This window comes from Monosiga brevicollis, genomic scaffold (genome assembly GCF_000002865.3).
Source record: "Monosiga brevicollis MX1 MONBRscaffold_3 genomic scaffold, whole genome shotgun sequence".
Taxonomy (NCBI): Eukaryota; class Choanoflagellata; order Craspedida; family Salpingoecidae; genus Monosiga; species Monosiga brevicollis.
In genome coordinates, this window is record NW_001865040.1 from 1,768,566 (window position 1) to 1,796,547 (window position 27,982).

Sequence of the window (27,982 nt, forward strand, 5' to 3'; positions counted from 1 at the left end):
GTAGTGCGAGCTGTGTGGGAGGCGGCGGTCTGGGCTCCACCAAACACAGGAGCGGCGTTGGTGTTGGAGCGTAATGACCTAGTCTTGCTGTGCCCGGTAGTTGTGCTTGCCCCTTGTTTCATGTATTTTTTACTGCTGCGTCCTGCAATCTTTCCCGACTGATTCGGCGGGCGCACATTGTGACTGTGACTGATCGTGGCCGGTTCTTTTGCGGTTCCCTTGAGCAACAGAACTGGCGCACGACGGCCGCGGGCTGCCGATCATTGAGTACGAGTGCGAATCACCTTTGAAACGATCAACGGCGAGATGGCTCAGCAACGCACCCTGGCCGACGTTCAAAACGAAGCCAACACCATCATCGATGATGTAGGCCACTTGCCATCATGCCGTGCTTGAATACAGATCTATGCCAAACATTACCAAGCAGTCACATCGATGCGTGCTTAGGATGTGGCAGCAACCCGGCGCATGCGTCACCTCGTGGTTGAGGACCAACAAATGAACGAAGAGACACTTCGAAACCTCGATGAACAAGGGGGTGCGTCTTTATTTCACCCGTCTGCGCAGGCCTCCTGATGAGAACGCTTTTCTTCAGGTTCTCGTCTCAACTTACCCACAATCATTACTTTGCCTCACCTTTGAAAATGTCCGCGGGCGTCGTGGCTACAGAGCAACTCCGTCGTGTTGAGCGAGGACTGGACGGCATCAACGCCAACACGCGCCAGGCCGAGCGTGAGCTCACTAAGATGGAAAAGTGTTGTGGCTGCTGCCTCTGCCCCTGCACGCCGTGCGTTTCACTGTCCCAGACAGCTTGCATCATGCCTGCCTCCCTTACCCATGCTGAGCTTGATGCCTCGTGAGGTCCGGTTTTAATCATGTTTTTCTCCTTTTTTTTCATAGGCGGCACAACTTTGAGAAGCGCGAGGGCTACAACGATGTTTGGAAGGGTCATGGCGACGAGCATGAGAATGCTGAAGCCGTCATCGACGAGCAGCCCACTGCAGCATCGGCTCGCGGTTCGTTGATGCTCCAGGCTGGGACGTTGTCTTTTACCGACGTTGCCAATGACTCAAGCAACGGCCTTTGATGATCCTGCGTGTGCCCATCCGCACTTATAATACGACCTTGCTGCTCTGCTGACTTCATCAGGTGGACACGCGGCGGCCCGTGGTGGCCAGAAACAGATGGTCAAAGAGATCACCGGTGATGATCGCGAGAAGGAAATGAACGAAAACCTCAAGTACGTCCCCGTCTCATTGCATGTGCCTTGAGGCCCGCAGTTTCGCACCACTCTTGTCTTCCTAGCATTTTGTTCATCTTCGCACACTGCGCCTCGGTTTTTATCTTAGTGTGGTGAGCGACGTCCTAGGTAACCTCCGTGCACAGGCGCAGGCGATGGGTGACGAACTGGACGAGCAAAACGACACGTTGGCGCGCATTGATGGCAAGGTGGGTTGGTGTTCACTAAATTTGAGCAACTATCATCAACATCCTATGCTTGAACACATTCGCCTGGGTGCACTGCTAGCACGAGACCAACTGCGCGCTACCCGCACAGCCATCATGTCATTGACAGACGTGGCTTGGCATGCCAAGTCGAGCAGGCAGAGCCACCTCCGACACACACACACACACACACGCACACACACACACACACACAGATACAGTCGCAGACGCATGTCCATGACCCACTTACATTCAGTGGCCAAGATAACTCATGATGTTTTGGCGGTGGCTTTCGCGCTTTGGCTATCAACAGATGACTTCTGATATTGCCCGCGTGCAAGCCGCATCGGATCGCACGGCGGTGCTGACCAAGCGGGCGTAAATTCTGCTGGCTGCATGAGTGGTCGGTCAGTCGATTCAGGCCGCCTTCAAAAGAACTTTACTCTTCTAAAAAATTAAGTGTTTTCGTTGCGAGCCTGCAAACAATGCGGACATTGTGTTGTCGGGAAAGCAAAGCAAGGACAAGAAACACAGCAAAGGGTGAACTCAGTCCGCATGCCGTCGCCGAAATCAGGGCTCGCGTTATGATTGGATAGAAACACCAGATGTTCAAGGTTTGTTATCACAATGTGAATACAATGATTCATTTGTTACATCAACAACATCGGCCGCACTGCCCAAAGAGAAGATGAGGTGGCACCTTGTTTCCATTCGTGTCAACCGAGAAAATAAAAGGCTTCACAATCAAACATACAAAGCAGAAGTGGTCACACCTGACTCTCCCAACGGCAAACGTTCAGGCTTTCTCAATTATATGTACATCATTGGCGTTGGGTATGGTGCACGCAAGTTTCCACGACAAAAAGACAATGCCACCACAGCACGAAACCAACACCCACAGCCAGGACTGTGACAGCACAAAATAAGCCAGTCAACAAGCAGGCTGCGAGCCACGCACCGCGCGGGCCATGATGGGCGACGGCCAGGGCGGTCCATGGATCATGCCGTGGAGTCATCATTCCTCATAAGGGGCGCTGGGCCCTCGTCCCCAAAGTCATCCATGGGAGGTGGCCTGTAAGCCGCAAAACGTGAAGAAGCGGTTGGGTGGCGAACGGCCGGGTGCAAAACGTGCATGTGGGAAGATTCCTCATCGTGAGAATGATCATGGTCGTCCGCGCCGTGGGCTCCGTGTGCATGATCCGCCTTTTGGAAGTCTTTGCGTGTCAGCATGCCCAAAGCCTCGAACCGGTCATTGACCACGACCAGATGTCGCAAGCCCTGGGAACGAAAGGTTCTGCACGAGCAAGCAAGGATAGATGATACAGGGCATGGACGAAAATAAGCAATTGCTGTTGGTGCGATCAAACAACGTCTGTTCACGAGCACGCCACGAACCGAAAGGCTTCGGGGAAACGAGTGTGCTCTAGCGTAAACGCAGGGGTCTCATTCATGAATTCGGTCAAGTCCGCCTTGCCCAAATTGAGAACGGTGCAATCCAATCGTGAGAGCATTCCAAACGTTTTGTAGTCGTTCTCAAACCCAAATGAACAAACACAAAACCGAAACAACAACAAGACAAAGCAAGCGCAGTCATGACACACCGTGTCATGTTCACCCTTGAGGGCGTCATATAAAGTGTAGAGGTGACGCTTCAAAATAAGACCTATGTTTACACGAAACCAGATCCCAGAAGACAAACCAAGACAAAAAAAAAAAAAAAAAAAAAAAAAAAAAAAAACACAGCAAATGCAGGCGCGTTGTTGTGAGTCGACACCCAAGCCACATGCTCTGAAAAAGCAGTGACAGCGAGCAGGTGCGTCCTACTGACCAATTACTTTGTCGACTCCATCTGCTTTGTCGGTGACGGGAAATCCGTTGTGCGTCGAGGCAAGGGCTTCCTTGATTTGTTGGCGACCCGCCAAGGCAGGCAGCGAAAGGACGGGCGAAGCCATAACCTCGCGAACGGTGACATGATTGAGCTGTTCATTTGCGACGTCCTCGAGGAAAGGAATGTGTTTCAGATGAATAAGACTGTGGTAGAGGCTGTGGTTGAGCTGCGTGCCCACCACGTTGGCCGTGATCACCGCAATGGCCAGCGCTGGCAAGTACTGGAAATCACCCGTCACCTCAAGAATAATGACGGCAATGGTGGCCGTCATGCCACCACTGCCACACCAAAAGGCAGCTGCGCCAATCATGGCAAATGCGCCAGGGTCCACTATTGCCACGAGCAACAAGCGCAAAAAGGTGAAATACAGCTGCTCGGGGTCATCAAAGGCCACGGAGGATCGAAGCATTGTGCACAACGGACTGAGTTGAACATTGGCTGGCTCCTTGATGCCCGTGTTGACGGCAATGCCAATCATGCGACCAATGGCTCCACCTGAGTCAAAGAGGATTGAATACCCGTTTCAATCAGCACCGGAACGCGTTGGCTGGGCGAGCTAGTAATAAAGAAGGCTGGTCTACAAGAGGGAATGTGTGACTACTGGAGGAGGCAGCGGCTGAGCTGTATGACCACATACCCATGGTCAGCATGGGAATGACCAGGCCTGAAGGAAAGGTTGCACCAGCCGTCACAACGGCCAGCAAGAAGTATAAAATCAGAAAGCCAGCCAGTGCATCAGCTTCAAGGATATCGTAGGTGCCCGTTTGGAACAGCAAATTAACGGCGTGGTGGCCTGTATTAAAGCTAGGCGTGGCGCGCGGAAAAGCAAGCAGGCGCGCCGGAATGCGGGGTTTGGATCATGAGGAAGCCTCGGCAGCTAGATTGGGCATTCAGCCATTCCCTGCCCAGAGCTCAAAACAGCGCCCCGATGCAAACCTACAAGAGGCTGCCCAGCTGTGAATACTCGTCCTCGTCGCAATCAAACTGGCGCAGCTCTAAATTCTCCTTGACCTTGTCCTGTAGCTCTTTGACCACTTGATCCAAGTCTTGATCCTCGGGCCATTGACTGCGGTTGACATGGAGTACGCTAAATCGGGCAGCGTCAAACCGTGTGAAGCCATGCTTGGGTAGAAGGCCTTCAGCGTAATGGTGGACAATGACAGGTGAACTCAAGGTTCAAAGCTTGTTCAGGTGGTTTCTTACCGATAGAGGTCTTTTGCGGTGGAGCTAAGGCAGACCTTGGGGTCGTCGAGGACCAGATTACCAGAGTCAAACACATACGAGTCGGTTGTTTGGGCAGGAACGTGGTCCACAACCTGGCGCAGCTGTGGACCAAATGTGGTTAAGCCAGAGGAGGCGATAGTGCAACAAATAGGCGAGGCAGGCACGACGACTGTACCCTTTGTTTGGAGACGCCACGAGCAATGCACGGCATCCAACCTTGGTGCAGTGGCCAGCCGTTGGCGCAAAGACGACGATGAGAGAGGTGATAAGGACCAGGCATAGCGCCTCAATGATGCGGTTGCGGCCCGAGGCGCCCACAAACTAGCAAGTTGCAGGCAATGTTCAAGTGAGAACAGGGCTGTATCTACAAGCCGGGCCGAGCCACAGCGGCTGCTGATTGGCCAAGTGACCTCACTAAGCGATCGCACCTTCTTGCGGAAACGAAAAATGGTTGTGTTGAGAGCGTTAAAGAGCGAGCCGGCCGCACCGCAGACAACGCCTGTGATAATAAAGAGAAAAATGTCCTCGGCCAAATAGGGAGCCTGCCAAAGTAGTGATTCAGCGGCAGGGTGCACTGCGAGCGCGGTGCAAGGGGTTGCAAGGGGGGCGAGCACTGACGCTGCATTCCACTTCGATTTCATAGGGCGTGAAGGTGTCGGCCTCAAGGCGATGTCCGTCAGTCAGTACGGCCATGATGTAGTAGGCGATGATGCAAGTAAAGTAAGTGCGAAAAACAAGCTGTGCATCGAAGAAGCTGATGGCTTCCTCAATGACGAAGAAAACACCTGCACATGTACCCAACAGTCAGCGTCAGGAGGGGACAGATGAGATAGTCGAGGCCGCGTGGGCGGTTGCATAACACCCTTCAGGCCTGCGGGAGTGGGGCAGGGGGGCGCGGTCCGTACCACCGATGGGCGAGCGAAAGGCAACGGCAATGCCAGCGGCCGAGCCCGCCACAACAAGCTTGCGCATGTCCATGTCGTCGAAGAAGAGCTGAACGTTGCGACTGAAGCTTGGGAGGCCCGAAAAAAGCCAGGCCAGGCTCTCGACCAGACGCGGTCCGATCATGGCACCAAGATGAATGGTGGGGCCCTCGGGGCCAATGGCGAGGCCCGAGGAGACGGCGAAGACAAGGCCGATAGCCTTGGAGAGCATGGTGCTCGGAGAGAGCAGGTCACTGGGCTTGGCTCCGTTTAGGTAGCTAATAATCTCAGGCATGCCCGAAGAAATGGCAGCAGGAGCCCAGAGGGCGAAGAGGACGGCCACCATGACGAGACCTAGGGAGCTGAAAAAGTTGATGACCCACGCCACGAAGAAATGGCCTGTGATGGGAGTTTATAGTTGTGTCACAGGCAGCATGAGTGCCGCCAACGCAGATGGGATCGAGGAGGAGGTGCACGGGCGAGGTTGGCGACCAACCATCTGCCATGTTATCGGCTAGGTTTTGCATTCGGGCAGTGGAAATGACCTCGATGGCGGCGTTGAGGCCGCGATACAAACAAGCCAAGACGATAGCTGGAGTCGGGCGCACATTGATCCAGGTCAGGTCAGGCGGCAGCAGCGATTGGTTGCGGTGTCGATCCAAAAGAAAAGAAAAAGGATAAACGCACCAATTAGGGCCAAGATGATCCATTGCGTGATGGCGTAGGCACCCGTTTGGCGTGTGTAAGTGTTGCTGAGCTCAGGGCGGCGTGAGTTGTTGATGGCCTGGTAGTCAGCGCCTTCCGTCTATTCGAGACGAGCCCGTGCATGGGACCAGCGTATTGAGCAGGAGATGTCAAGTAAAATTTTCCTCCGATTCACCAGCCGTCGATGCAGTTTGGCCCGCCATCTCTCAAAGAGGGCTCGCCAACTGCCGCTGCCGCTGGCCCGAGGCGGAGCGAGACGCGCCCTCTGCGAACAACAACAACAACAACAACACCAACAACACCAACAAGAAGAAGCAAGCCAGCGCAAAAGAGCCTTACCACACCACTCTTCTTGATATCCCCAAAGGGAAAGCCAGGCGGCAGCACGCCGGCCATGATACCCATCGTGTCACGTTCTCTGCCAAACTGGGGCGCTCGTGAATCCTATGTCAGTGTGAGAGCAGAGAGCGTGCCAGAGAGCCAGAGAGACAGAGCGCAACCTGTGCCCTCTTGGAACACCTCTGCCACCGAGAGAGAGAGAGAGAATGAATGAATTGGTGAGAGAGAGAGAAAGGGGGCGGAAGACAAAACTCGATCAACAATAACCTATAAAATTGCTACAACAAGTTGATTTATGAAGGTGTTATGATATACAAAAGATGTAGAATATAATTCAAAAAGTATGCTAGTACGGGTAGGCTCACAGAGGGAGAGTGATACGCCATCTCATGGTGTGGCCGTGGTGCTCGGGTCCAACTCATGACGCCTTTTGGTTATGCTTTCCGGAGGAGGAATGCTCCACGGCCTCCACGTCTCCATCACTGCTTGTTTCTGCTTTTTCTTTTTAACAATCTCACACCAAGCCGAACCAATGCAGTGCCTTGCATTCAGACAAAGCCCAGTTTGGGTGCACTGTGCAGACCGGCCCCCTCCCAGACTCGCTGCCCCTCTGCCCAGGAGACTGCCCAAAGGGACTCACCACAACAGTTGTTTTGTTCAGTTTCTGACATTCAGTATTGATAATTTGTCATCGTTTTTGTTTCAAGCTTTTCCATTTTTTTTTTTCCGAATCATCGTGATCGAGGTGAGGAGAGCTCGCTGCCCGTCTGCCCGTCTGCCCGTCTGCCCCCTATTGGGTCTTGTGTCGCCTTCCGTTTCGGCGGCTGGCCTGTTTTGGCTCGGCGTGGTCAGGCGTGGGTTATGAGCGCGTGCATCTCGTTGTTGAACTCACTCGTGCGTGGTTCATTAAGATTTTGTCAATCGGCACGATGGTGGACGCCCATACCCGCAAGACTTTGGCGGCCATCCCGCTTCTGCGTGTGAATGCTGGCCCGCGCAGCGGCGATCTCTGGCGGGTAAGACTGACGGCGACCACGCGCTTTGTCTGAATCATGTTGCGCAAGTTATTTTGTGGACACACGAAACACCTCGTCTTGAACTGCCTGGTCCATCGTTCTTTGCATGCTTGGACCAATGGCTCTCTCTGACCGCGATTGTCTCATCAACGACAGGCGCGTCACAAGGAGGAGCTCATGTCTTTAATCACCGTATGTAATTTCTTCTCTGACACTAGCGCTCAGCCATGTCTTGCCTTGAGCTCTGCATGCAAAGAGCTGCTGTACATATCCTTGCTATATCCTGGTTGTATGTACGCTTGTTTTTCACGTACTGCTACGCTTGTTTTCCCCGCAGTACGTGAAAAACAACAAGGAGAATGACAACGACTGGTTTCGCCTCGAATCCAACCCTGAAGGCACGCGGTGCGTTACATTTTTCTTGTTGATCGTCTGCAATCAAATCCGCTGCGACTTGAGCGGCACTCGGCCGGCACTCGGTGACAAGCGTTGAACAAGCTTTCGAGCAACGCGGGCGGCGAAAAGCGGGGGTGGAAGCGAGGATATTGACTTGCACGTTCCCATTCTCATGGAGAAACTAATCGCACATCCTCATGGTGGCCCTTCCAGGTGGTTTGGCAAGTGCTGGATTGTTGTCGACATGCTGAAATACGAGTTTGATCTGGAGTTTGACGTGCGTGCAGCGGCTTGCGCTCAACTTGAGCTTGTTGGGCGTTTGCACATCGCTTACGTCTACGCGTTGTCTCGATGGGTTCCCTTTTTTTTTCCTTTGTTTGTTTAGATTCCGGTCGCGTACCCGTCCACTGCTCCTGAAATTGCCATTCCGGAACTGGACGGCAAGACGGCCAAAATGTATCGGTGCGTCTCGGCGCACGACACTGACTCGTTTGGCCTTCTCGACCAGAGTGAAGGGTGTCTCGATGATACAAGCGATGGCTCCTCTGACCCGACCACATCAACACTCACCTGGCTTGTTGGTATTTGATTTGAGTCCAGGGGCGGTAAAATTTGCTTGACAGACCATTTCAAGCCCTTGTGGGCGCGGAATGTTCCCCATTTTGGCATTGCCCACGCCATGGCACTGGGTCTTGGGCCCTGGCTGGCCGTAGAGATCCCTGATCTCGTCTCCAAGGGTATCGTCAAGCACAAGGAGACCTCTTCCTGATTCAATTCCGACCATTCCAATCTTTCATAGGATCACTCTCTTGCATGATGCCAGCACCGTCAGCCGGTCAAGATACACTCGAACAACGATGAAAATTCAATTTCCTCTCCTCTCAAATGTGTCATTCGCTAGCCTTGTCCATCTCTACACCATCAGGCGCTTTCCATGCCCCATATCACACATCTCCCCACACCCTCTTATTTTTTTCTTTTCCTTTTCCCTTTTCCCTTTTTCCTCGTTCTTTTTTTCATTTCCTTTGCCCTCCAAACTCAACTTTCCTTTGTTCATTTTTTACCTCTTTGTTCCGAGTGAAAAGAGAGAGAAAAGCAGTCACAATGGCGGCGAGTGCAGGCTCGGTGTTTGCCAACGTTAAAAAGGGCATCAAGGCCAAGGCTTATGATGCTGAGGGCCAGGAGGTTGCGGTAAGAAGAAGTCATGATGCTTTTTTGACACGAGGTGCTCATTGCTGATGCAGTAGCTCACGACACCCGGCTCGTCGTGCTCGACAGTTTGATGTGCGCGATGACGAGGAGCAATCCGTCAAGCTCAGCGAGACGGTGGACCTCCTGCTGGCTGCTGGCTACTTTCGCGCCCGGATCAAGGGTCTCTCGGCCTTTGACAAGGTTGTGGGTGGCATGACGTGGTGCATCACTGCCAGTAACGTTGACGTGGATGTTGACCTCCTTTTTCAGGAAAACTCGACCATTGGTCAGAAAATGTGCGTGCCAATCGGATCTCTGTATCGCCATTCGCTACTGGCGCTGTCCCCCGCGATCAGCTGCGGGAAGAGCAATATCTTTCCTCTGTACGCTTTTGTCATTGCTATCTGTGGCATTGCCCTCCGCCCCACCTCTCTTTCTCAGTGCACTCACCGAAAAGATCGTCGCGGCCCTTCCCATCATGAAGTGTCCCCATCGACTTGAGCCACATCAAATCCAAGGCACGCTTCTCGTGTGGCACTGTATCAAAACGTGAAGGAGGATTGTCTCCTGACTCTTGAAAGTTTTACTCGAGGCGCACAGAGCGCACGTCGGGTCTAACCGAGCGCTTGTTGCACAACATTTCAGGTTTGGATTTTATCCACATTTACCCCGTCATTCAGTGGCTCGTGAAAAAAGCCATCGAAACTCGCGAGGAACGTGCCCTGCAGATTCGCAGGCGCGCTCTCTTCGTCTTTGGCCAACATGAAGAGTCACCTGAAGTACGGCATTGGACGGTTCATCGCGCACGGTCCTTCGCATGCCAAGGCCCTTTGTGTCATTAAGAGAGGCAGACATTGGCGCTTCAGGGGAAAAGAGTTGCCGTTTTGCTCACTCATGCCCGCACCAATGTGCAGGAGGCCAAGCGACAGGAGCGCTTGCCCGCCACTCAGCGCTCATCACACGATACAAAGGAGCACTATGCACCCAAGCGGCGTTACCGTGCCCCTGCTTTGGGCAGCGCACCTGATGAAGCCACTGCCGTTGAAACCACTTTGCTGGAATACGGCCAGTGCGTTACTGTCGCTTGTCGTTTGTTTTCCAGTTGCCTGTCTGCTTGTGTCCATGGCAAATTGCTTCATTCAGTCTTGGGCTATGCGTCAAACTCGCGTTCTTGAGTTGCTGATCTGCTTCATCGTGTCACAGGCGATACGGCATTCGTCGCAAGCAGGCCAAGGCCAAGTCTGCCAAGGAAGCTGCGGTCGCCGCATCTCTTGGTGCTGATGACACTGACGATGCGGCTGCGGAAGAGGAGGCGCGCCGTTTGGACCAACTCATGCAAACCATGGGCGAAGCCGGCGAGGTACGTATGCTCTTCGGCTCGTCTGCATTCACGGTCTGAGCATAGGCTTTTTTTTTTTTTTTTTTTTTTTTTCTTTGTTGATTGACGAGCGTAACACCATGAATGTAGGACAAAGTTTCCAAAGCCCGCTTGGGCTCAATCATCGAGCAGTCGACCAACGTTATTTCCAAATTGGTGCGTTGCTACTGTTTGAGTCTTAGATGGGTCGAAGGGGGGTGATCAGCCTGCCTTTTGTCCCAAGTCCTCTCACGACCCTTTCTGTTGCAGTCGGATGAGTACCGTGCGCATGCCGCAGAAGTTGCCAAGGCAGATGAGGGTCGTCAGGGCGGGGTGGCCGCACATAAGGTGAGTTGTGCTTCAGCCTTGCTCGCAACACATTTGGGTATTTGGGTCGCAGTGGAATTTGCTCTTGGCCTTGAGTTGGCCCGTGGCCCACCAAGCTTCTCGGATGCGTGTCTTCATTGTCCTGACCATTGCTTTCTATTTTCTCTTGTTTCTCATCTTCTCCGATGCAGCGTGCCGTCCAATCGCTGAACAAGCGCATTGATGCTGCGCAATCCGATCTTGATGCGCTTCAAGCGCAGCGCGATGAGACCCATCGTCGCTATGAGTCAGCCAAAGCTCGCCTGGCGGAGGTTCGTGCCGATGTCTGGCACACACCTGTTATGTACCACAGCATCTTGTCCAGGCTCACCTTTTCCTGCCGTACTGGACTCTTGCTGCTTTATTCTTCAGGCTCAGACCGAGCATGCTCAGCTGGAGGAGGAGGCCCGTCAATTGGACGGCCTTGAAGGCGACGAAAGTAACAAGGTGAGCCTTGTATTATACACACGCCAATGCCATCACAACATCTACAGCTGCTGGCGCTGGTCCTTGCTTTCATGGATAAATGGGTGTGCAATGACTGTCTTGCCACACTTGCCACTTGTCATGCGTGCAGCCCATTATCGAGAAACTGCGCACGCTTTTGGCCACGATGGACGACCTCAAGGCGCGCCAAGGTGCCTTCAAGGTTTGTCGAGGCCCCTCTGCTTACTTGCCCCCTCTCTCAATTTTTTGCGCCGTGGGCTTACGGCCGATGTGTTTTACGTTCAGGCCACGTGTCAAGCAGAGATGGAGCGCCTGCAGGGCGAGATTGAGGGCTTGCGCGCCACAGGCGCCATTCAGGTCGATGATGAGCGCGCCCAGGTTTGTTTTATCATTGAAAATGCCAGCTCGAGTCTAGTGCCAGCTCAAGTCTAGTGCCAGCTCAAGTCGAGTGCACATTAAAGCACAAGAACACGCTGGTTTTGGTCCACTTTGTCCGTGGCTATTCTTATTCCAGTGTCTGCAAACGCAGGCGGTCCAGCAACAGCTCCAGGAGGAGCAGGCTCGTCTTGACAAGGCCAAGGTACGGGCATGGCCTGCTCTTTTTGGGGGAAGCGTATGGACAGAGTGCATGGTTTTTGAGCAGTCAAAGTGTTGGCTCGATTCAAATTGCCCTTTCCCCGGCTGCTTGTTGCTAATGCTACCGGTGCTAATTAGATCTCCGCTTCCAAGCGTAACCGACAAGTAGCATATTTGGAGCGTCAACTCGATCAGATCCCGAGCCGTTCCGAGCTCAAACAGTACCAGCGCCGCTTTGTGGAGCTCTACGAGCAAAGTAGGATCACGCCCCTTACGCCCATTGGGTGCCAACTCATGGTGGCAGGTCCTGTCCCTTGAGTTTCATGGCTCATCATCCGGTCTTTCTTCTGCAAACTTTGTCCTCATTCGCAGTCAACGCCAAGCATCGCGAAACGCAACATTATTTTGCGCTGTACAATACGCTGAGCGACACCAAATCCTACATGATGAATGAGAACTCGCTCCTACAGTCTATTCAAGAAACCTTTCCCAAAGCTGTGCTGTCTACGAGTACGTGTGCACACCCTGGACGCAGAGTTGAATGGATTGGAGACCCGTGTGGTGTGTCGTCATGCCTGACTCGTTGTCGCCACCCCGCACCAACCTCTTTTTTTTTTTTTTTTTTTTTTTTTTCATTTGTTTTAGATAACAAGCGCGCGTTCTTGGATCAGCTCGCCAAGATTGTCGATGGCATTGATAACAACAAAGAGCGATTGCGCGAAAAGGAAGGCAGTGCGCGCGAACGCCGTGATCAGCTCAGGTCAGTGTCCACCCATTCCGGTCGGGCTACCCCAAGGACAGGATGACTCACTTGGAATTGTTGAACTCTTGGTGCTTGTGTTATGCTTGATGGTAATTCAGTCAAGTGCATTTGGCCTTGATCGAGACGGAGCGGCGATATTTCAAGGCTGTGCGCGACTACGAGCAGGTTCGTTGAAGGTGGCGGCTGCCGGCTTTCTTGCAATCAGCCGTTTTTTTGTCGCTCACGCCCCACCGGCATTTGCTTCGCCTTAGGACATGAAACGCAACGCCAAGTTGGCAGCTCAGCTTGCTGCCAAAACTGGCAGCGCTTAGATGATCATGCTCACGGTTCGTGCCTCGGTTTTTTTCCTAGTTTTACTTTCGCCTTCAAGGGTCTTCAATCAAAAGTAGTTTCTTCCTCCTCTGCTGACAAGCAACGGCTGTTTCGGCCACCTGCGGTGCGCAGTATGCGGAATTGCATCACAATTTTGATGTTCAGAAGATGCTTCGATGGGCCGGCAGATGCGTTCCTACCCTTGCACTGGCAAAAATTTTGTTCAAGAGCACACAGACATACACAGACACACAAACAGACTACACACACACCACACACACACACACACACACAGCCATAGCACAGCCATAGACACAGCCATAGATACATACAGACACACAGACACACACAGACACACAGAACAAAAATTCAATTTGATGCTATTTTGGTTTTATCGCGCGTTCCAAAAGAGTGCTTGCATCTGCCAATGTGGGCGAGCAGCTGAGATGGTGCGCTGTCGGGTATCCGGGCCTGCTATGCGACATTTGCTATGGTGGCTTGTGCTCTTGCCATTGTATGGGCTCTCAGCCGTGTCAGGTCAAGGCGAGAGTGATGTGCTCTTCATCACTCCAGCCGAGTTTGCTCGTGCCGCTCTGCCACGTTGTCCTGGGCATCTTTGCGGTCGGCCAGCCCATGCTGAAGAAGAACTCGCTACTGGCCAAAATGTGGCGGCCTGTGGGGCCTGTCCCACCGGGTTTCGTAGCGATGGCTACTTTTGCCGCCCCTGCTCTGCCAAACCAGATGTTTACAGCGTCATGTTCCTCATCACCACGATCCTCATCTTCATTCTTCTGGATACGGCTGTCTCTCGCAAGCTGCTGGTTCTACCCGGCAAGCTTCAAGTACGTACCAACGTTCCTGCACCGATCTATCAGAGTTGCCAGATCCACAAGCCAGCAGCGTTGTGCCTGACGTTGGGTCGTTGCCCTTTCTGCAGCGTCGCCTGTGGCTCTTGCTGGCCGAGTACACATTGGCCGCTCTTTCCGCTGCCCTTGCCATCCAACCGCAAGGGTCCCTGCACCTTGACTTTTGTGGTATGACGCACATCCGTGATTGGTATCCATACTTGGCCAACCCTCGCGACAAGGGTGGCGAGGTAAGCTTTCTTGCATGCTCGTCGACGCCCCATGTCCTGTGTGGCTTTGACCTTTCCAAGCGCATCGCTCGTCTCGGTACACAAACCCTCTCACTTCACTACCTCGGGGGTCTCATGTTCAAATGGACCTAGATTGTACACTGTTCGTACGAAGCTGCATTCCCGCTCCGCACCTTTCTCCTGCTGTTTGTTGCCTTCCGATCAGCGCTGCTGCTGGGCCGCTTCTGTCTGCTCTCTTCTGTCACAGGTACGCCGACCACGCCTGCCTGTCGTCATCATTTTGGTATATGATGCTCAGCAACCTCTTCATGCCCATCTTTTGCCCGTATTGGGCTAGAGGAAATGCGTTTGGTATTTTGGCGCCATGGAACGGCCATATACATTCTGCAGCCCATCTACGCCGTCTTTGTCCTTGCGCTCGGTGGTCTCTGGTACTACGGATTCCCATATGCCCTACTCGTGGGTGGGTTACTCTTGATCACCTCTTACAACATTCACATGGAGCCCGGGGTATGCCATCGCCTGTGTCAGCTTGATCAGCATCATGGCGTGTTCTTGTTTCTCGACTTTACCCGCACCGTGCACAACATGAAGGGCAACTAACGCCTTCGCGTTTTTTCCATTGTGCCTGTGCTGCAGGTGCGATTTTATCAGCGGCGTGTTGATGCCGCTGATCGAGATGTGCGGGGGCCCGAAATAGTTGGTCGCGTCATTGTCTACATCTTTGCCTGTTTGGCGCTGGTGCGTTGTGGAATGTCCAAAACGCCCGATCATTGGCCCAAGAACCACACAGACTCTTTGGTCCCACCTGCCGCCCTAATTTGTGACTCACAGCCCGCTTTTAATTCCTCACTTCAGGAAGCACTGCGGCAGTTTTTCAATGCTGAAAGTCTATTTCATTTACTCTGGGTATTTCTCGGCCCAGCTCTCCCAGATGCCGTTTACCTACTATTTGAGAAGTACACCCAGCCAGCACGGTTCCCCACGGCCTCGTAATGGTTTCACATGCTGCAAAGCGTCACTTCACTGGTTTACCTCTGACCCGTGCATCATCTCGCTGGCCGTGCCAGCCCGGCGTGCATCTAAAAGCGTTTTCATTGTCGAGTTGCTTGTAATTGCTCATGTATTGGTCTGAATTAACATCAAAAGCATGTAAAACATCTTGAGAGTCGGATTCCGATGCCAACCATGGCTTCACATGGGCACTGCCCCATCAAGTTGCAGTTCAGTCATCTGGGACTGCTGCAAGAAGACAATCAATCGCTCCATCGGGTCCTCCGTGTCCACGTCCAGCTCTTGGCAATCTTCGCCCTGACGAGCTTCTTCCAGCAAAACGGGAACCCGAATCAAAGGTCCATCAGCCTCAGAAAGCAACGTAGCAAGTGCCTGGACTGAAGAGATCTGGCGAATGGTGAATCGCTCCGTGGCATTGACCACGTGGCGATAGAACGTGGGCTCGAGAAGCTGGGACATGCCAACAAAAGCGAGTAATTCCCGTCGTACGCCCAAGTCTGGTCCAGGTGCAGGCGTAGAGATGGCCTGCCAGACGCTAAGAACGGATTGCAATGCTACCTCCACGTGACGGTAGTCTCGGCATACCACAAAACACTCGCTGGCAAAGGGAGCGCTGGTCAAAGGCTTGACCAGACGGCAGGTGGCGAAGGTTGAGCAGAGCAAATGCAAAAGGCTCGCCGTGAGACGAGTAAAGGTCTCGGCCAGGCGTACGAGGAGTGTGCCTCCTGGACGCAGCAGATGCAGTCCTGCAGCAACTTGCGACAGGGCCTCGGTGCTCATATCAATCTCGGCCCGGCCGCGACCACTACCCGCAAAAGCACCCCAGTCAAATGCAGGACTGACGAGCACGATCCCGGCTTCGCCGGCGTGCTGCTGCCAGGCCTTGACATCACGCTGTGCAAACGCGGTCCGAGCTGCCTCTGGCAGGGACGACCAAGGGCAACGCCGGGGAAATGAGTCCTCAGAAAGGCCTTGAAGCATTACATCAGCATCTGGACTCAGGCTCACGACTCGTTGTTGGTCGGTCCGTGCCTCACTTGCCAAAATCAGCCGAGCACTAAGCCCAAGCCACGGCCGCACAAGGTGCGGATACGCATCCTTCAGAGCCAGTAGACAAAGCCAGGGCTCATCCAAGCACAGGGATAGAGGAAACTCTGACGTGCGCGTAAGTTTTTCGCGCAAGGCTGGCAGCAAGTCCTGTTGACTACGCCGCAGCTGGTTCAAGAGGCTGAGCCGGCAGAAGCGTGTATGGCGCACAGCCCGAAGCTGCTGCCCATAAACCAGGTGTGCAGGCAAACCTTCAGAACTGCCAGAACTTTCAGAGAACGACGTCGCGGTAGATGCTGAGGTCGCTGGCACCGGTGTACCACCAGTGATTTGGGCCAGTCCAGGACCGTGCAGAGGATGGTCCGTCTGCAGATACAAAGGGGCCTCTCTCGGGCGGTCCACTGGCCCAGATGCAGAAATTTGATGCACACCTAGACCGGTGCGCTCTTCTCGTGGGGCTGCCTGCACTGGTTGTACAATGCCTGTACCGTCGCGACCAAGCCCTTGGCCCGGCTTGTAGCCCATCTTTTGCATCATGCGCTCTGCAATGCTCAAAGGCCGCGAGGGTGGGTCTGCAGGCCTCTCGCTGCTTGGTCGGTCTTCAGCATCCAGCTGCAAGCCTTGCGCTTGGATTTTGACGCGCTTCTGGCTTGGAGTGCCGTCGTCTGCGTTTGTTGCATCGGGCTTTTCCTTGTGACGTTCGGCTTGCTGACGCTTGACCGTCGAGCGCAAATGGGCTTGTCGCTCCTTGAGTGTGGCGCCCTGAAGGCCTCCGTGATCTTCTGGTCGACGGGTCCCGGTCCCGGCTCGGCTGCTCTATGATGAGGGGAATGCCAGTCAGAAGCGCCAAGCCCAAGCATGGGTACCATTTTGTGGTCATTCCTAAGCTAGAGGAAAAAAGCCATCGGCCTGACCCCGTTGAGAAACGTACGGTACTGAGATTGCTGTGCCCATCAAGGTAAACGGCCGGGCTAAGCTGAAGTCGAGCGGGCACTTCTGTGACTCCAAATCTCTGAATGTACTCCTCAGCCACGGCACGTTGATAATTGATAAGCTCCTACCACCCCACATGAGCCGCCAAAGACACCAGATGAGCCGTTTGGCCCCTCTGTCAGATGGCATAGTTTCTCAGTGACTACTTCAAGGCCCCAGAAATCCTACATCACGATTGGCCGGGACGGTGCGGCGCGACTGATCGATAACGTGCTGAATATGATCCTCAGTAAAACGTGAGATCTCATCTGCAGCCTAAAGGTCACACGAGAGCATCAACCGCATGATGCCATCGCGTTTATGATTGACACATCATCGGGAGCAGGCCAAGATGGGTCGTTTCAAGGAGAAATCGGCGGTCATCATGGTTCTTGTCACATGATATGGCAAACACACCTGCGCGAGGTGTTGCGTAAAGGCAGGGGTGAAGCTCGCGCTAGGTAACAAGGCCAACCGTTGCCCTGCTGCGTCCACTATGGCAAAAAAAAAAAAGAAAAAAAAAAAAAAAAAGAAAAAAAGAAAAAGAAAAGAAAGCATATGAGAGCCAGGATAGCCGTATCGCCAAGCCTGGATGCCACAAACATCGGGTGGTCGTGGTGGGTTGAAAGCAACTGTTTACCTGGATGCGAGGGGTCAATATGCGCGAGGAGTCGATCAAGAATAGCATGATCACAGCCGCGAAAGCGTTGTGCAACGATGTACGTCTCGCTGTTGGCAGCCTTGCTTGTTGCTGGCTTGCAAATATCCATTGTCTCAAAGAGCCCACCCAGCAAGTAGACCAGCGCGGCGGAGCAACGCTCAAAAAACGTGAACATCTTGAGTACCAATGTTCCGCCTGCAACCAAACTCATCATGTCAATTGACAATCGACAGGAGTTCACGGTTGGGGACAGAGAGTATGCTACGATGAAACGAGAAGCTTGATGCACATACCGGGGGCCAGACAAGCCAGGGCAGCGACAGCTTCACAATAGTGAAGCTGGGCTGTCAGCATCTCCTGCTCGGCAGGGTTGGCTGACGTGTCAAAGGCCCCATCGCCCGTCACCAGCTCCACCTTGTGCAATGTTGAACAGGGTAACATGAATGGCGATGACGAGTACGCTTGGCAGCAAGGCAACTTACTCGCATTTCTTGCTGGAGAACACGATCGCGAAGGCCCTTGAGGTTGGGTGCATGCATCATGTTGCCCGTGTTGTCGTGACCAAAGTGCCAATGGCTCTCGGTCAGCAGGATCAGCTATGGTGTCGCGCAAGCGCCAAACCTTGAACACCAGCGCATTGCAAAAGACAAGCGAGAGTGGGAGTGAGGGCGTTCTTACCGTGTCTGAGTCCACCATGTCAATGGGATTGTTGTCCTCATAGTAAGGGTTAAGGGTAAGCCCGGTCCAGTTCCATTTGAGCTCACGATGATATAATTGGCGAAGGTAATGATTCAGCGCAGCCACAAACGCACCAGGCTGAATGGGGACATGGATTGATCAAGGCAAGATGAGTGACGGGTCGGGCCAGCTGTGCGGCGGCGCACTGAGGGAAAACACGGGGCTGGGTTGGCTATACAAACCCAAACGAACCGCTTCGCAGACATGCACCGTGGCAAAGGGCATCTCCTGATGCTGTTGGAGCAGCTTATAGCGGGCTAGAATCTCGTACATTTTACACCAGGCGATAGTGGGCAGCTCAACACGAAACCGGCGCGAGAGGGTGAAGGGGACGTTTTTGGTCGGGTTGTGAAGCTTGGCTGTGCGGTACCACAGCTGCAAAGGGCACGCGGGTCCAGTGAGGGTGAAGGCAAACCAAGAATCAGATGCCAAAAAGATAAGTCCAGGACGTGCCTCTTGATCCATGTCATCAAGGCTGCCTTTGACGCCATTGGCTCGGTCCTTGAGTGCTTGCATAGCTATCACAACGACCGCCGCTCGTAAACTGCAAGAAGGGTTTCTGGGCCAAGAAAAGCAAAGACAAATCTGGTTGGGCAAGATACCTGGATCGATGGGCTCCTCTGGCGCAACAAAGAGCTGCTTTGCTTCTATGGGGGCAAAACATTCCGCCGGGAACGTGTACTTTTTATTGAATAGGCTGTCGAGCTCTTTTTGCATCGCTGGGGACAGGGGTGCGGCGGAACGTTGGCGGCGCGGTGGTCCTGAAGACTGCTCGTAGCGCGAGTATTGACGATGGCGATCATGGCCAGAGTCACGCCCATGGTCCCGACCTCTGTACTGGTCCCGCCCTTGGTAGTGGTCCCGCCCTTGGTAGTGGTCCCGACGTCGGTACTGATCCCGACGTCGGTACTGGTCACGGGAATGTGCATGTCGATCAAACTCGGACTCGTGGCGATTTGGGCGGTGATGGCCGGGTTGTTGCCAGTAGGGATGGCTCTCGTGATGGGACGGAAAAGCTGGAGGATGCATTGAGGGGGGATGGTAGCCAACCTGCCCATTGTAGCCATTGGGTGGCTGCCACGATGGAGGTGGGCCATAGCGGCCACCGGGCGGCATACGCCCAGCCATCTTCGAAAGAAAGTGTGCTTGTGAAAGTCAGATTTCCATTTGGATTTGAATTTTTGACGATGAAGATGATGATGTTCACTTTGTTCCCCAATGTGAGATGGGTACCTCTCCACCAATCGCCTCGTGGCATCGTGTCTTCTCATCAACATGAGCGTAGGCATGGACCACTTTATCCGACGACCCTTTGAGTGGGCTTTGCAGATAGATTCTGGAATAAATTCTCAAGTCAGTGCCGACGAGACAAAAACACTACGGTCGTCGAAGTTCTCACAGAGAACACTTGCCATCTCACCTCTGCTATTTCTTATGGTTGGCTCGGACATGGCATGTTGTTGCCTGGGATGATGGCCTGATCGGCCATAATGCTTTTCACTCAAGAAGCTGCATCAGGAGTTGTTGTTGCTGGGCCACCACGTCGCCTCGGCGCGCGTGCCAGGCCTCGAGGAGCCGGAACACGGCTTCACAGGCCTTCAAATTATGCGCCGTGACACCAGGCTGAAAGGGAATGCTAAGAACACCTGTGAGCCGGCCTGCATCTGCGGTGGGCTTGCTGCGGTGGAAGGCCACTTCGGTCGAGCGATCCATGGCGTCATTCAAGGTGCTTTTGCGAGTCAACCCGGCACTACCTGGAAGCCCCATGCTGGTGCCAATCCCTCGGTGCAACAGGTTGTCCTCTGGCCTCACACCAAACAGCACCTGCGAGCCCGGGGAAACAAAAACAGCACCGCCAGAGGCATCGCCTTGCGAACTCTGACTAAGTGGCCGGGTCGAGCGGTGGGCAGTCACAGTTGGGGCAATGTCGTCCCAGTCCCGCACATGCTGTTCCTCCCAATCATCATCGGAGAGTGCATAACCATCTGTTGCCTGAGTGCTGCTGCTGCTGCCGTGACTGGGGACACTGCGTTCAGAGGTGCGACCTCCTTCGTGACGCCAAAAGGAGGTGGCAAGAGAGAATATGTTGAGTCGACGGCTGAGGGGCTCTGAAGATGTCGCGGATCCTGCGCTCACGGGGGTGGGTGTCGTCGCCTTCAAAATGGCAGCAATCAAAGCATGTCGTGTGTGCTGCTCGTGTTCGAGGCGTTCGCGCTGCGAAAGTAGTTGAATCAACTCCGAGTTGAGGCGGGCGACCTGCTGTACCAATGTCTGAGCCCATGCTTGCAGCTCGGTCATCTAAAAGTCAGGTGCCATGAGTGTGCTACTAGGAGTAGCTCAAAGGGCCAAATCCAAGTCGAGCATCTTCCAAGGTGTCGTGAACCGTGAACCAACCTCCAGAGGAATCAGCCGGTCTGTGCTGACATCCATGTCAAAAGCCAGCGGAGTGGTGGAGATGATGGCATTCTCTGGTAAGCGACGATTCAAACTCAGCCCAGTCTGAATCAGACGCTGCAGAATGGGGCTGGCGTCTGCCAGGCGGTCGTCACTCACGCTGGAGTTTGTCCGAAACACGGTGTCGTACTGCTGCCAAAATCGACGCATGCGCATCAAATCTCCACTCAAAAGGTTGGACTTGGCCTCGTTCTGCTGCCGCACGTCGGTGACTGGCTCAAAGGCGAGGGCTGGCGCTGCAACCGTGCTGCCCTCGGAAGCTGCATGTTCGTCTCCCCAAACCTGCGATAGCAGCGCAGCGAGGCCGTGTGCTGGCGCGGACCTGGAGGCAGTTGTCTGAGCCGGTGGACCTGGGCTTGACCAGGTCGGTGCGTCCTCAAAGCTGCCCCAGTCCTCGCTATCCATCCTATCGTCTCTGGCGCCCAGCTGCGCAGCGCAACTCCGACCCTCGGAAGCGATTCACCAGACCCAACCTCACATCATTTCCGCCCTGCGCTTCGCACAGAGAAATGTCACGGCCGTCTGACCCCTACTTCAAGACATTCCCAGGCCGTCCGAGCACAAACCCTGCCCCTGCTGCCGTTGCAATTGCGACAGCAAAGCCGCGGCGTCTTCAGCACGTCACTGTCAAATCGTGGGCCTTTTTTTGCTTTTTTCAAAAGCATTTTTTTTGCTTGGTTTTTTTTTTTTTTTTTTTTTTTTTTTTTTTTTTTTTTTTTTTTTTTTTTTTTTGTGGTGGTGGTGGTGGTGGTGTGTTTGTGTGTGGTGTTGTTTCGTTGCAATTTTCATTAAACCCGAGAACCTGTGATTGCGATTCACGACCAAACGTGTGTGGGGCACATGTGTCGATTGGATCGATTTGCAAATGGGTGGTCTTTGGAAAAAGGTCATTTGCCAGTCCACAGGAGTTGTTGTCATGCAGTCTGGGTGGCGATCGCGTCGATAAGGTCTGTCGTCAACCCCACGAGCTGGAACACTTGCGGTACAAAATAAACGGACACCAAGCCGACCACCTGGAGCCCAACCATATGGGCAAAGAGCAAAGTGAGCAAGAACCAATACTTGCACCCCGCCTTCCCCCAAGAGAAGTTTGTGCCAAAGAACTCGAACCAAGTGAAACAATCGAGACGAACCGTGTATGTCATAAACTTTTGCGGCACGCCAAAAGCGTAGCGCTGCTCTGACGGGATGTCCGAGGTCGGAAGGATCACCAGCAGAATCTGGCGCATCAGCAACTTGCTCACTTGACTGTTAACGTGCGAGCATGGCAAGCGAGCAGTAGTGTGAGAAATTGGTGACAGGGGGTCTCGGGCCCAGTTACAGCGTCGGCGTACCGCGTCAAAATGAGAATGATAAAGCCAAGGAGAGCTCGTGCAAAGGCAACGATGGACCAGGCCCAGAATGGTTCTGCATGCAAGGATCGAGTGGAGCAAAATGAGAAGGTGACGCCGGCCGGTTTCTTCAAGTTCATGAATTGTGAGGCTTGCATTCATTGTTTGGCAATCGTAGTGAGAGCGTAAGGGCCTGCAAGGAACACATACCCTCCAGCCAGGGCAAAGGGATTTCTGGAAAGCCAGCAGTGGCACAGAGATAGGAACCGATGACCACACCGTGTCCCACGCCCGCAATCATGGCCGTATCGCCATATGCGTTGGTCCAGCGACGAGGGCGTGGATAGATCAAAAGAGCCGCCAGACACACGAGCGTCGGGATGTAGAGCGTGTCTGAGCTTGTTGTCACAAACTGGTCCAACCACAGTGCATAGTGGGCAAACCCAATAAACACGAGCGTCTATCATCAAACCCAAGTGCCGGAAAAAGACAGCATCCATGCAAGAGCCACAAAAGAGGTGAGTGCACACTTTTATATTTATGAAGGTGGGAGAGCAAGCACTTGTCCACATGCGAGGTCAGGTACTCGGACCTCAAAGAAGAAGCCGCCAAAGATATCAGGCACAGAGTGCACACCCAGGTAGACACGGCCAAGGGCGGTGATCGTGACGACGGTGGCAGCCAACAACATTGCCAAGGGAAGGGGATACGATCCCTCGCCTAGCCAATATGGGAAGAGTTTGGCAAGGATTAGAAGGAATGTGGCTGCCTTTGGCCATGAAAAGGAGACGTTCTTGCACAAACCAGCATAATCCTTGAGGTAGGTGTAATAAACAATGACGCAGGCTTGTCCCATGACCGACATGGTGTGAGTGGAGGGGAAACCATACTCGGCGAGATAATGCCCCTCAAGACTGCGAACGCGGGGGTTCACGACTCCGGGGCGAGGCAGATGAAAGTAATCCTTGAGGGCCTGGCCCACATACATGGAGATGACCCAAAGGTAGATGATAAAGCGACCCAGTTGCTGGTCAATGGCCCAAAAGCAAAAGGGAAATGCTGTAATGTGGAAGGGCTCCCCACCAAGTGTGGCGCCAAGCAGGGCCAGGATGTAAGCCACCAGGCTGAGGAAACGACGAACGAGCGCAGCCTGGGGATCTTGAAATACGGCAAAACGGGCATCGGCATCAGCCGGGGTATCGTCGTCTGTCTTGACTTTGGTGCGGGCATGCACGCCTGCAAAGGTTTGAAAGTCTTGCACCGTGGTCATGGAACTGTTGAAGACCCATGAAAAGAGGAAGGGGCGCAGCACATCGCGCAAAAGGGCCTTCTTCTCAAAGTCGAGCGCATGCCTAGTTGTTAGTCCCATTGTGTGGCAGCACAGCATAGAGATGAGATTTGAGCCAAGCAGGCAAGGCATCAGCAGAGAGTCGTACGGACCGAGCCTCGTCATCTTTGAGGGCGTCGGTCGATTGCTGCGCCAGCACTTGACGAAAGTCCAGTTGGTCCTGCACACGTGCCGCAGGCTTGAATTTAAGGCCCCACTCGCTCGCGTTCACACACACACACACACACACACACACACACACACACACACAAATGCAAACTTGATCTGACTTCTGAACCTTATTTCAAATGACTGGCCGGCAGGAGCCACTGACCACGATTGGACGCTGGAGAATGGGCCGAGTGGCTGGATCTGGCGACAAATCAGAGGTATCCACACCGCAATCGGGCATCGTGCCGGTGTCTGATCAAGGCTACAACTTAATCCCAGCTACGATGGGATGGTAGCCCAAAGAACAATCCAGCACAATTGATATCGTTAGCTGGAGATCCGTCCCGTTTATTCCGCCCTTCCCAGCCAACTACTAGCTTGCCAGATGGATGCCACCACCGATCCCTGGTTGAGCCTGACTTGCCTTGCGCTACCCCACGTACGTCAATAAATTCAAAAAACAAACACCCCCCCCCCAAAAAAAGGAGGGCAGAAAAGTAAATTACTTTATGCATAAAAGACGGTGCTCACTCATTTCGTGTTCTGCTACTTGCAGGGGTTTCGCGCGCGCGTGTGTGTGCGAGGTGCTCGGGAAAGAGTGATGGCAACGTCGGGAGCTTTTGCGGGTGGCAGTCCCGGAAGGGGCTTTGCTCCACGCGGGCGAGCCGAGTATCGACTCGACTGTGCTGCAAGCATTATCGAGTCCCAATTCGGGCCTATCGTGGCTTCGGTTCGTTCACCACCGCCGTTCACGTGGCGTGACAAATCTATGCCGGGCAAGACGGCCCAAGGCTTGTTGGCGCCCTTGCCAGGGGGGCAATGGTATCAGCGCTTCCTCAACTTTCGGCTTGCTGCAGGTCTTTAGAGTCTTGGCCATCCAACCCTGTCACGTCCGTCGTCTCTACGTGCTTTGCAAGGGCACTAGTCATAAAAACGTGTGTAACAATCTTGCCCTCTGTTGAGATTTGCTGGCGAAGCCTTGTGCAGTCGACACTGATCCAAATGATGTGATCTGGCACATAGATTCGCAAGGCCGTGACAGTTCTGATTCAGCATGGCATGTTGGAGTATGAGGAGGCCGAGCACCCCATCTTTTACGCCAAGATCGAGGTTTGTCAACCCCAATGACTTTGCCCGGGCTCGACCCAGCCTGCACTTGGGCTCTTGCCCTGGTAGCGACGAGCTGTGTGATGCCCTCATACCGAATTTGCTGGTCACAGGACGTGCTGCTGCGCTTGCACTTTCCAGCATATGCCCATGTCATTGGGACGATGTACGGTACCCTGGCCGAACGTATCTTTGAACAGCTTTTCCTGCACGGCCTTATGCGACTGGTACGATATTTTCAACGACACGCAAAACAAAAGGCTTTGCATGTCACATGTGCAGACGTACAAGCACCATGCAATACCAATACGTGTTTCCTCACATTTGTCTGGACCTAGAGCCGTCTTATGGGAACGGTCGTTCAGTTGACAGGCGGGTATGTTATGACAACTGAGCCACCTTCCTTTGCCGACGACCGCATACACTCTTCACCAACTTTGCTTCTGTCTCGACCACCTCAGGCAATACTCCCAGACCGAAATCCTTGAACTCTTTCGTACCCTGGTCCAGGATGCACGGGTGATTCAACTGCATGGCGCGAAAGGTGCGGGCACCCTGCCTTCTCACGGTTTCCACAAGGGGATTCCAGCTGGATGTGGGCTAATCACATTGAATCCTTTCAAAAACCATTCATACTCCCGACAGATTCTGAACTGTTTACTTTTCCCGACGAGTGCAAGAATTTGGGTTTGTTAGCGGCCCCTCTGCTGTTGAAAAATTCTTGGACCCCACTTCCCCGCCTGCTGACTCTGCCATTCTCGTCTCGCCGGGGACAGATAAGCTCATCAGTCAGGAGGATGGTGCCACCAACAACATCTCTGCGGTATAGCCATTGTTTTGAAGCGGCATGCCCCGTGCTTCCGCCAATTGGCGGCCCCGCTGAGCCTCTCCATCTTTTTCTTCATTTACATTCCTGCCCCGTTTTGTGGCGCCTTGCCCAATGACCATCGACTCCTCCTTTTTTCCTCTTTGACTCGATATTGACCCCCCCCCATGACTAGGATCAACACCGCTATTGGACGATCTGCCACACCCAACTCCTTGACAAGCTGCAAACGCGTTGGGGCGTGACGTATATCCGTGCCAAAATCTCCGACGAGGCTGCCATCATCGTTGAGGTCAGCACGCTACAGAGTGGTGTCGGTTCAACAAAACAATTGCCAACGTTCAATTTGCTCTTCTGTCTGCTTCTCGTGTTTGCAGGCACTCGCGGCGCTCCGTCAAAGCGCCAGCCCAGAGGAGGTGTGTGCGTGTGATATAGTTTTACTTCTGCCTGCTCCGTCGCCTGCGTGAACAACGGTAAATCCTTTTTTCTGTGCGAGACTGGTCACCCTGATCTTTTTTTTTTTTTTTTTTTTTTTTTTTTTTTTTTTTTTTTTTTTTTTTTTGCTTTCTCTATTCGCGCTCAGGTGGCCACGCAGCTGAAGCGTATGGGAGCCAAACAGCTGTCACGAGAACATATCGCCGAGGTACCCAATATTTCCCAGGCGCCCTTTGACTTGATACAATACCAATGACTGTCGCGTCGTTCTTTTATTCCTTTTTGAATTTTCTGCAACCCTAGTGGCTCCAAGTGCTCATCAGCGAGGGAGAAGAAATTGTGGTTCAAGCTGGCATGTACGCGTACATGTACAACCACTCGGCCGTCGCCACTGTATCTCGCACGCGTGCAGTCGAGAAGGTATGCGCAAGTCTTGGATGCTTTGCGTTATTGGGCCGAGGGACAGTGGTTGTTCCTTTGCTTCTGCCATCACGCACTGTATGTTCAACCACCCCATGCGCCAGACCATTGAGGAGCGCTATGGCATCGAGAGCATGCGCATCTATAACATTCTGTGCGAGAAGGTGCGCAGACTTGTGACAACCTCTGCGGACCCTTTCGTTTCGCACTGTGGCACAACGCTGTGTTCAAAACTTAATGCGGCGGCCAGCTTCGAGACAAGCTAATCACTTTTGTCAATTCTCGCAGCACTACCTTGAGCAAGATCAGCTCTCCAAGATTGCCATTGCAGCCAACTTCAAAGCGACACGCCTCTTGATCAACCGACTTTGGAAGGCCGGCTTTGTTCAGATTTATGAGGCAGCACGCGCCCAAGACCGAACCACTGGCCGCTACATGCATCTTTGGACGGCTGACCCAGAGGCTGGCCGCCACCTCATCCTCGACGAATGCATTCACATTGCGGTTCGACCAAGGCCTTTTGTCAACGGCTTGGCATCAAAGTTTGCTGCGAGTGTCCGTTCACCACCTTTCCGCTTAACCTTGACCCTGATAGACAAACCTGATACAACGTGAACTCAAAGAGCGTCAGCAGCACGAGCGCATCCTGAGGTGTGTACGGCGAGTCGTTTGCATCTTGCTCTGGTGCCTCTCAGCCTGATGTCATGCCTTGGAAACGTTTGCAGCCAGCAAGAGTTTCTCAGCCAAGAACTGTCAGCCGAGGATGCCGAATACGAGGTGCGTGAGCTTGGTTCTTGGTTCTATGCTTACTATCGGCCCGCATGTGCCCTTTTTGGTAAACCACCTCATTTGGCACCGCTCGGATCTCGCCAACAGGAGGAAAGCGTGAAGGCTGATCGAAAGCAGGTGGGCTCATTGATGCCATTCTTCTACCTGTGTCACCCTTGACAGTCACCTTTAGCCAGCACGCCTGCCGCTCCGACCCTGGATCCCTGTTCGTGAGCTCATTGCCCATGTGCGTTTGCAGTTGAAGAAGGTTTTGGCAGGCATTTCCAAGCTTCATCAACAGCTACTTTACGTCCGTGCCTTGCTTGCATGCGCGAGCTCCCCCAGTCTGCCGTCGCCCCCTGCACTGTCACGCTCACCATGACAAATCTACGTGTGCCATCCGCAGGTGGATCGTTTGATGCTGCAGTTACGCGACTATGCATAGGTGGCCATCGGTAGCACGTGTCAAGGCACATCGAGCCTTGCCAAAGCCAGGTCAAGGACCGGCAGGCATAACGAGCTTGAAGCAATTCATATGCACACAAAGAGAAGCTCAATCCTCATGGGACGCACGCTGCGCGGGCGAGAGCATGAGTCAAAGATGACCAGCACCATCAAAACAATTGACTCGTTCAATTTGATCAGATTGCACCTCTTTCTAAGCCA

The 27,982-nt window shown here is 53.5% G+C and overlaps 8 protein-coding genes across 8 annotated transcripts in view; 4 read left to right on the top strand and 4 right to left on the bottom strand.

The window, feature by feature from the left end:
* The window catches only part of MONBRDRAFT_31289 (uncharacterized protein), a gene marked incomplete at its 5' end in the record, with an annotated part of 12,047 nt that extends 10,152 nt beyond the window's left edge, over nt 1-1,895 (top strand). Inside the window, 6 exons of the mRNA XM_001743080.1 lie at nt 448-538; nt 670-787; nt 901-1,016; nt 1,150-1,240; nt 1,350-1,449; nt 1,760-1,895. Of these exons, the coding sequence (XP_001743132.1) occupies nt 448-538; nt 670-787; nt 901-1,016; nt 1,150-1,240; nt 1,350-1,449; nt 1,760-1,828 (585 nt within the window). The 3' untranslated portion in view covers nt 1,829-1,895. The remainder of the gene's footprint in view (nt 1-447; nt 539-669; nt 788-900; nt 1,017-1,149; nt 1,241-1,349; nt 1,450-1,759) is intronic.
* Nucleotides 1,457-6,792, bottom strand: MONBRDRAFT_31290 (uncharacterized protein). The gene is made up of 17 exons (XM_001743409.1): nt 6,706-6,792; nt 6,526-6,630; nt 6,169-6,286; nt 5,978-6,073; nt 5,464-5,880; nt 5,177-5,343; nt 4,987-5,100; nt 4,775-4,879; nt 4,538-4,659; nt 4,275-4,421; nt 3,972-4,138; nt 3,758-3,829; nt 3,275-3,664; nt 3,048-3,109; nt 2,842-2,915; nt 2,405-2,740; nt 1,457-1,922 (listed from the first exon to the last, which is right to left on the bottom strand). Exons 2-16 carry the CDS (start codon nt 6,589-6,591, stop codon nt 2,446-2,448), a joined length of 2,412 nt encoding a protein of 803 aa, XP_001743461.1. The 5' UTR covers nt 6,592-6,630; nt 6,706-6,792; the 3' UTR covers nt 1,457-1,922; nt 2,405-2,445.
* Nucleotides 6,793-7,454: 662 nt separating this feature from the next.
* On the top strand, nt 7,455-8,706 carry MONBRDRAFT_21173 (uncharacterized protein; the record flags this gene model as incomplete). The annotated part of the gene is made up of 6 exons (XM_001743081.1): nt 7,455-7,541; nt 7,698-7,733; nt 7,879-7,946; nt 8,151-8,214; nt 8,323-8,399; nt 8,538-8,706. 6 exons carry the CDS (start codon nt 7,455-7,457, stop codon nt 8,704-8,706), a joined length of 501 nt encoding a protein of 166 aa, XP_001743133.1.
* Nucleotides 8,707-9,014: 308 nt separating this feature from the next.
* On the top strand, nt 9,015-13,112 carry MONBRDRAFT_19712 (uncharacterized protein). Its single transcript, XM_001743082.1, has 18 exons — nt 9,015-9,128; nt 9,216-9,424; nt 9,570-9,646; nt 9,774-9,907; nt 10,043-10,197; nt 10,332-10,488; nt 10,597-10,662; nt 10,756-10,833; nt 11,004-11,123; nt 11,224-11,298; nt 11,429-11,500; nt 11,584-11,676; nt 11,828-11,878; nt 12,013-12,130; nt 12,247-12,384; nt 12,520-12,634; nt 12,736-12,802; nt 12,889-13,112. Exons 1-18 carry the CDS (start codon nt 9,042-9,044, stop codon nt 12,946-12,948), a joined length of 1,872 nt encoding a protein of 623 aa, XP_001743134.1. The 5' UTR covers nt 9,015-9,041; the 3' UTR covers nt 12,949-13,112.
* Nucleotides 13,113-13,482: 370 nt separating this feature from the next.
* On the bottom strand, nt 13,483-14,819 carry MONBRDRAFT_5930 (uncharacterized protein; the record flags this gene model as incomplete). Its single annotated transcript, XM_001743410.1, has 2 exons — nt 13,483-13,773; nt 14,535-14,819. 2 exons carry the CDS (start codon nt 14,817-14,819, stop codon nt 13,483-13,485), a joined length of 576 nt encoding a protein of 191 aa, XP_001743462.1.
* Nucleotides 14,820-15,239: 420 nt separating this feature from the next.
* On the bottom strand, nt 15,240-19,605 carry MONBRDRAFT_31292 (uncharacterized protein; the record flags this gene model as incomplete). Its single annotated transcript, XM_001743411.1, has 11 exons — nt 15,240-15,979; nt 16,538-16,922; nt 17,038-17,163; nt 17,268-17,354; nt 17,496-17,572; nt 17,719-17,934; nt 18,033-18,153; nt 18,222-18,335; nt 18,418-18,555; nt 18,670-18,995; nt 19,080-19,605. The coding sequence occupies 11 exons, from the start codon at nt 19,603-19,605 to the stop codon at nt 15,240-15,242; spliced, it is 2,856 nt and encodes a 951-aa protein (XP_001743463.1).
* Nucleotides 19,606-19,808: 203 nt separating this feature from the next.
* MONBRDRAFT_31293 (uncharacterized protein) lies at nt 19,809-24,001 on the bottom strand (the record flags this gene model as incomplete). The annotated part of the gene is made up of 9 exons (XM_001743412.1): nt 19,809-20,775; nt 20,872-21,213; nt 22,065-22,179; nt 22,266-22,338; nt 22,473-22,722; nt 22,855-22,982; nt 23,067-23,614; nt 23,703-23,881; nt 23,924-24,001. 9 exons carry the CDS (start codon nt 23,999-24,001, stop codon nt 19,975-19,977), a joined length of 2,514 nt encoding a protein of 837 aa, XP_001743464.1. The 3' UTR covers nt 19,809-19,974.
* Nucleotides 24,002-24,322: 321 nt separating this feature from the next.
* On the top strand, nt 24,323-27,956 carry MONBRDRAFT_35969 (uncharacterized protein). The gene is made up of 19 exons (XM_001743083.1): nt 24,323-24,490; nt 24,618-24,695; nt 24,784-24,870; nt 24,981-25,094; nt 25,206-25,243; nt 25,329-25,411; nt 25,513-25,554; nt 25,644-25,690; nt 25,869-25,985; nt 26,071-26,109; nt 26,277-26,336; nt 26,432-26,548; nt 26,653-26,712; nt 26,837-27,052; nt 27,144-27,199; nt 27,274-27,325; nt 27,425-27,454; nt 27,576-27,626; nt 27,723-27,956. The coding sequence occupies exons 1-19, from the start codon at nt 24,362-24,364 to the stop codon at nt 27,759-27,761; spliced, it is 1,455 nt and encodes a 484-aa protein (XP_001743135.1). The 5' UTR covers nt 24,323-24,361; the 3' UTR covers nt 27,762-27,956.
* The last annotated feature ends 26 nt before the right edge of the window (nt 27,957-27,982 follow it).